General features: G+C 39.5%; 1 protein-coding gene across 1 annotated transcript; it reads left to right on the forward strand.

Annotated features, from left to right (window-relative positions):
* The first annotated feature begins 3,221 nt into the window (after positions 1 to 3,221).
* On the forward strand, positions 3,222 to 7,762 carry LOC102848401 (N-acylneuraminate-9-phosphatase-like). The gene is made up of 2 exons (XM_006903347.1): positions 3,222 to 3,311; positions 7,106 to 7,762. The coding sequence occupies exons 1-2, from the start codon at positions 3,222 to 3,224 to the stop codon at positions 7,760 to 7,762; spliced, it is 747 nt and encodes a 248-aa protein (XP_006903409.1).
* The last annotated feature ends 190 nt before the right edge of the window (positions 7,763 to 7,952 follow it).

Here is a 7,952-nt window from a genome sequence, read left to right on the forward strand (position 1 = left end):
ACTATGAGTCACAATCGACTCGGTGACACATAACAACAAAAAGCAATATAAATGTTGGAGAGGATGTGGAGAGACTGGAACTCTCATACACTTTGGTGGGATTATAAAATGGTACAATCACTCTGGAAGGCAATTTGGCATTTCCTAAAAAAGCTGAACAGAGACATTTCATAGGACTCGGCTATACCATTGCTAACAATATACACCAAGGAACTTAGAACTGAGACACAAAGAGAGATTTGTACAGGAACGTTCATAGTATCATTATTCATAACTGCAAGAACACGGAAACAGCCCAAATGTCCAACTACAATCGGGTGAATTGAGAAACTGTGGTACATTCACATGATGGAATATTACATATACAGCATTCAGTAGAAATTATTTTAAAAATTACTACATAACTTGGGAGAGACTAGAGGGCATTATGCTGAGTGAACTAACTCAATCTCATAAGGATAATTACTGCATAGGACCATTATTGTAAACATAGAAAAAGAATTAGTAAAACGTGTATGGGAATCCAGATGTGGCAGGGGTGTGAACAGAGGGGTGAGGATGGGCATGGAGAAAATGATAGGGTTGCACAATTTGGTGGGTGGTGGAGGGGTAAAGGAAATAGGAAACATCTGGAGGGGATCTGGAAAGACAGCATAACAATGGGCATGATGTAATGAGAATTTTATAAAACATAATGAGAATTATTGTATGAAATACAAATATATACAAACCTTGTAAGCAAACCAATGTAAAATTTAGAAAATAAATATATAAAAATACGGAGGAAAAAGACCATTGCTTGGATCAGGTGTACCTTAGGTTGCTTTCTCAATCTGCTGTAAAGATTCATTAATAATGTTGTGTATTAAGATCCTTTGGAGGCATAACAGCCATTGTTGTACATTCTGCATGGTAAGTAGTGATTAGGGACTTAAAAGTCTATGGGTGACCACTGAAGGTACAATTCTTCATTGTTCACTATCTAGATTAAAGGAAAGTTAAGAAAATAAAAGATAAATGGAAACTCAACCTTCAGCCTGAAGCTAGAAGAATCGAATGATGTCCAGATACCAGTGCTGAGTGCTGTAAAAGGCAACACGACAGAAGGTGCTGGAGGAGGAATGGGAGGAAAACGTGGAGCAAAATTCAAAATCACAAAAACGGCCAGAGTTACTGTTCTGATAGAGATTGACGGAGCTCCCCGAGACGATGGCCCTTAGCCACCCTTTAAGCCTAGGAAATTAACTCGTGCCCAAGGCTCTGCTTTGAGTTTAACAATGGACAGGCCTACTGGTGAAAAATAACACTGTGAGGTAGGTACACAGTCCTTAGCCCAACCAACCATGCACAATCAAAGGATACAATATGACCAGGAATACTTGGTAAAGGCAGGAAGAAACTTGAAAGATGAATGGAAATAAGAACTACATGAAATGCGAATTATAATATGGAGACTGTAATCAGAGTTCTAAAACAAAATGTTTGTATGGTTAATGGAATACAGACCTGCTCTGCAAAATTTCACTCAAATCACAAGTAAAAATGCAAAACAAAGCAAACAAAGGTTCAGTTATAAGTCATCACATCTTGAATCCATCTGACAGCAGTGTAAATCTCTTTGGAAGAAAAAAAAAAAAAAATTATATCCTGCAAGTTTCACTGCCAGGCTGATAGGGCAGCTTTTCCAATCCAACATGGATTCTACATGCATGTTAAGCCTCCACTTTCAGGCTGCTCTAGTCACACATACAACGTGCCTCTGATTTTAAGCTCTAATAAAAATCCATATTTCTTATATGGGAAAAAGCCTGGGGAAAGGAAAGCCTGGGGAAGGCTTTTCTCTCTCTGAGCTCTAGGGGTAGGGTAGTAGGGGTAGGTCCTTGTTTCTTTTTTTTTTTTTTCTGTTCCCTACCAGGTATCATCTGGTTTTCCCTAACTGTGCTCGCTGTCTTTTGTGCTTGATCTGCTCATTTTATAGGTAAAAAAGATCAATGTATTAGAATTTTGTAAATAAACTAGTATAAAAAAATATTAGCTAAAGAACACTTGTCCCAAAAAGGTGTTATTAATAAAATTTTTTACTTTCAAGTGGGGTTATATGCACATGCATAAAGGTTAAGATTTAACACACACTTTGAGGGACACAAATATATTTATAACTACATTGTTTTGCCTTGACATTATATTTAATAACTACATTATATTATACATTATATATTTATAACTACATTGTTTTGCCTTTACATTGTTCAACGGTCAATTAGCACATTTTTAAAAGTATATCCAAGATATAAATTCTCAGTATTGGTCAAATAACTAACTCTCAGAGGACATCTCACCACTTTACATGTTCTAAATCAGTGTATGAAGTGCTTGTTTTTCTATATGCTCATCAGCTAGCTCTATCATTTAACTTTTGATTATTCTTTAATAAAAATGTTGGCGTATCATAGTCTGGATTTAGACTTAAGAATGTGACTGACTTATTTCACTTATTTCTGAAAATAAGTATGTACTAGTTTTCTTCCGTAGGTACTCCTCCCCCCGCCCCCTGCTATTTGTTGGTCAATCTAATTCTTTCAGGGAGCATTTAGGAGTAATAAAATTTCTCAAATTAGGGCAGCTTCTGAGGGTCACCATTAGCCTCACTACGAGGAAGCCAGAAAGCGCAGAAAACCTCGTCGCAGTTGATGTCTCCATGTAGAAACAGCTGGAAAACATTAAGCTGAGCAACGACAAAAATTAGCCTGCAAATAGTTAACTATGTGAGTTCAAGACGAGTACCTTTCCAGTAGCCTACGGATGCACTATCAGGGTGTCCCCGAATAAAGATACCTAGGAAGACCTTGAACCCCGTGGACTGACACAGTGACTGCAGCAGTGGGCTCAAATGTGTCAGAGATGAGGATGGCATAGGACAGGGCAGGGTTCAGATCTGCTGTTCAGAGGGTCGCTATGCCTCGCACGCGACCCGACAATTCAGAGTAAAAACAAGGTCCAAGCCTTATAGCCCCTAGTTTGCAGGCCGTTCCCCGCCCGCCAGGAATTTCCAAGGATCAGCAGCTCCCCTTGCGGACTGGTTTGCAGGTCTCGCGACCTCTCGCGGGAGTTCCAGGGAGGATTGCGGTGACCTTTGTCCCTGCCACGCGTTTCCGGCGCGTTCTTTCCGCCTCGGTTCTGGTATCCTTTGCTTCTTTACCAGCTAGGTGGTGGCGCAACCGATGGGGCAACGCCAGGTGCAGGCAGTGTTTTTTGATCTGGACAACACGCTTGTTGACACGGCCGGGGCGAGCAGGAGAGGCATGTTGGAGGTAACGTCCTGACCGTGTGCGTTCCTGCCTTTGCTCTCCTTGCCCCGCTCCAGCCACGGGCCAGAGTTGCGAGTGTCGCCCCAGACGCTGCACATTCGGGTGACTCAAAGCGGCCCCAGAGCCCCCACACTATTCTCTGGGGTTTCCCTAAGCTGTGCGAACTTTTTCCTACCCACTGCCTGAGGAATGGGCAAGGAGGAACGGGGATATAGCCAGTGTGGGGAGGGTTAATAGTCTTGCTGTTTGCAGGCTCTGGAAGCTGGGTGCTAAATGTTTATTCAGTGTTTTGAAACCCAGAAAAAGGTCATAAAAATGATAATGATGGCAGAATTGCCCACAAGCTGTCACGCCTCACTCAGATAATATCACCAACCGAGCTCCTGACCCGAACAGGTTTGGGCCAGTCGAGATGAATGCCATGAGATGAAGTTTTTTTACCAGCTTTGCACTCTGTTTCACTGTCATTTTTAAAAAACAAAACAAAACCGTGCTTGTTCTTTTGCCAGTCTATTCAGTATTCTTCAAAGACATTAGTCTGTTTTCCTTATTCATTGTCCAACTTTAAGTTGCATACGTTAGTCTTTAACTTGATCCTGTCTTTGGCACTTTGGAGAGGCCATTTGATTTCTTGATTGCTTCTCCCATGAGTGTTGATTGTGGATTCAAATAAAATTAAATCATTGACAGCTTCCATCTACTATGATGTTACCCGCTGGTGCAGTGGTAAGGATTTTGGGGGTTTTGATGGTGAGTTAAATATCAGTCTTTAAGGTCTTTCGTTTTTTCCAGCAAGTATTTCCAAGACGTCACTTCTGCAAGCAAGGTTGTGTCATCTGCATAACATAGGTTGTTGAAGAGTCTTCCTCTAGTCCTGGAGGAAGAATGTGAGTCACGTTCTTTTCTGTGTAGTCCAGCTTCTCAAATGATTTGCTCTGTATTCAGATTGAATAGGTGTGGAGGAAGAATGCAACCCTGACACACAGCTTTCCTGATTTTAAACCATGCAAGATCAGCTTGTTCTGTTCTGACAACTCTTTTCTTGGTCTATACAGTTTCATATGAGCAATGCAGAGTGAGTGTACAAACAAGTTAACTAGTGTAGACACTTGGGGAGCCCAGAGAGACAGTATGCAGAACTGTCAATTTCAGTTGTCCCACCTAAGGGCAATGTAAATTCATATACTTAATTCACCCATTTCTGCATCTTACTGGTTTAGGGCTGCTCCTGTGGTAATATGTGGGTCCTGGTCTGTGTGGATGTGTAAGCCTGTGACTGAATAAAGTCCTTAAGCAAAGATGTACAGTACTTAACATTATGAAGCCATTGATTAGTATTTCAGCATGGAGCGGGCAACTTGAAATTTGACTCCAGAGATAGAGACTGAAAAAAGAAACTGGCAACAACAAGGTTTGGTAATGGAGTTTATTAAGGGAGACTTAACATATGAGGAAAAAAAGACATCATGCTGGTAAAGGTAGAAGGTCAGCCAGAGAGGAGATCTTTAGTGAGATGGATTGACACAGTGACTCCAGAAGTGCCCATGAGCATGGTAGAGATCATGATGATGCCACAAGATAGGGCAAGGTTCTGATCTGTTGTTCATAGGGTTGTTATGAGTTGTACTTGATGTTACTAACTACAACAACGAGTATATGAGATATACTCTGGCATAGTCTTTAGCATGTTAGTACTGCTAACGGTGTCATGTTGCTTGTCTCTGGTTGTTCAAACTTGAAAGGCAGCAGTTCCACTGGAGAAAGGTGAACAGTCTCCTCCATTAAGATTTACAGTCTCAAAACCCCAAAGGAGTGCTGCTGTAAGTCAGAATTGACTTGAAGGTAGTGTGCTTAATATAGGTGAATCTTAGATGATTGCAGAAGTAGTTGAATTCTCTGCCCCCCACCCCCCCAGTGGGAAGCAGAGCTTTTGGTGTTAGTGGTGGGTTTTGGGTGTTTTGGTTTTTATTTTGTGTGTTTTTTAATGGGTTTAATGAACAAAGACCAAGATGTGAGACTTACAAGGCCACTCCTTCAAAAGTTATAAGGGAGTGATTTAGCAAGCAGAAATGGGCTCTCAATAAGGATGACCATGTTCAGACTTGCAAAGCTTGTTTTCCCCTTCAGCATAAATGAGAATGATGAATGCCAAGGGGATTTGGGCATTATCACTTACTGTGTATGTTTCAAGGCCTATTACAAACTGTTTCATGCAGCCTCTTTGACCAGCATATATGCCTTCCATTCTAGCTTCTTGGCTTTCCCAACATCTGTATGTTTATGCAGTTCCTTCTATCTAGAGTGATTGCATCCTCCCATGCTAATTCGTCCAACTATCCTGTAAAATTAAATTAAGCTTTCTTCCAGTCCATTTCCCTGGTTCGTTTTTATAGGACTGTTCTTACACTTGACCTAACATTTAAATAGTGGAGATTTTTCCCAACATGAAATGTCCTTTGGGCGAGGGAGTTATTTTCCACTGCCTGTTAATACTAGTAAAAAGGCAATCATGTGGGTTTGAAAAGAGGTATGTATTAAAATCTGAGCTCTTACACTGTTTATTGTTTGATCTGAGTTTCTGTTTCCATTTTTTTCTACAAGAAACTCCATTTCATAGTTGTAGACAAGGTTAGAAATAGTATGTATAAGCATTTGGTATAGCACTTGCCACATTAGAATCCTTATCAAATGTTAGAAAGCGGGAGATAAAATGCTATGGAAAAACCAGAGAGGGCTTGCTTAATTCTAATGAGGGATTTTGAACAAGCATTACAAAGAAGTTAATTCAGAACATCTTGGTTTCCGTCCCCCCCACCCCATTTGGAATCTGAAAAATCAGATTAAAAAGAAGCCCTGAGTCATTTAAACGTCCAAAATCAAACTTACTGGGCTCTGAAAACACAGTGCATGCTCGATTTCATTTTGATTTGTGAAAACATTTTTAAAAGTATAGAATTTTATGTGATGGTTCTTTTATGTGATGATTAATTTAGGACTTTAAGATGTAAAATGAATGTAATTGAGAAATATTCTAACCTTATATTTTTTTTCCCCTGGGAAAAATAAAAGTAAGGTTATCCAGGATTTAAAACGTTTTCCAAAATACACACATTTTATTTCATATCTTCTCGACCACCGAGTTAATTCTGACTTACAACAGTTCTCCGATTTGTAAGAATGTAAATCTTTTGAGAAGAGATTGCCTATTTTTCTCTCTTAGAGTAGTTGGTGGATACCAACCACTGACCTTTTCAGTTAGCAGTGGAACACATAATACACCACATGAGTATAATTCCCTTTAGAATGAAAGATAGTAGATTTTAAACTGCTGAATGGAGAATTTTTATTTGCCAAATATGAAGGGAATCTTTGGTCGTCCAGTGGAGCACCACCAGCCCAAAGGCTACATCGCAGGAGAAAGGTGGGCAATCTCCCAGCCTCTGAAAACTCACTGGAGGGTCAGTTATAAATTGGTTCCAACTTGACAGCATATAACAACAGAAGAAGAATATTTTGTATTCAAACCTAATATGTAAAATTATTTTTTATAAAAATAAATATCTTAAGATTTAATTTTTATAAAGGTATTTTTTTACTAGAGACCTCTGTTAGATTGTGGCATTTTTTGTTTTGTTCTTTTAAAATAAAGCTAATCATGACCAGAAATGGTGTGATATTAGAATTAAGGTAGAGAGTTGGAGTTAGAATTTCTTAGCCACTTTCTGCTCTAGGTTCTTCTCAGGGTATAACTGTTAAAGATATGAAATGTGTTAATGGAGTAATTTTTCTTCATTTAGGTGATAAAGCTCTTAAAATCAAAATATGATTACAAAGAAGCAGCCGAGATCATCTGTGACAAAGTTCAAGTTAAACTCAGCAAGGAAGGTTTTTATCCTTTCAATACATGCATTACTGAACTAAGAACTTCATTCTGGGAAGAAGCAATCCAGGAAACAAAAGGTGGTGCAGCCAATAGGAAATTGGCTGAAGAATGCTATTTCCTATGGAAATCTACCCGTTTACAGCATTTGACCTTGGAAGAAGATGTCAAAACTATGCTTACTGAACTTCGAAAGGAGGTCCGCCTGCTTCTGTTAACCAACGGAGACAGGCAGACCCAGAGGGAAAAGATTGAGGCTTGTGCCTGTGAGTCCTATTTTGATGCTGTTGTTGTAGGTGGAGAACAAAAAGAGGAGAAACCATGCTCTTCCATATTTTACTATTGCTGTCATCTCCTTGGAGTACAACCCGAAGACTGTGTGATGGTTGGTGACACGCTAGAAACCGATATACAAGGCGGCCTCAACGCAGGACTGAAAGCAACAGTTTGGATAAATAAAAACGGAACAGTGCCACAAAAGTCATCCCCTGTGCCCCATTATATAGTTTCTTCTGTGTTAGACTTGCCTGCTGTCTTACAAAGTATATACTGTAAAGTCACTTTATCAGTTTAAAGAGCGTTTGAGTCAAATTATAGAGGTTGAAATAAGAGGAATTAAGATATTCCATGTTCTGTGGACCAATTTCTACAAATAATTTTGCTTTTCTAAAATTGTGATTCCATAACTGTTGTGAGAATCCTCTCAATCCAATTGCTTTTTAAGTTTTGATAATCAGTAATTGATTAGTTTTTATTTCTGGAAG

The sequence above is a fragment of the Elephantulus edwardii genome, unplaced genomic scaffold (genome assembly GCF_000299155.1).
Source record: "Elephantulus edwardii isolate Elephantulus edwardi_28Jun2011 unplaced genomic scaffold, EleEdw1.0 scaffold00576, whole genome shotgun sequence".
Lineage (NCBI taxonomy): Eukaryota > Metazoa > Chordata > Mammalia > Macroscelidea > Macroscelididae > Elephantulus > Elephantulus edwardii.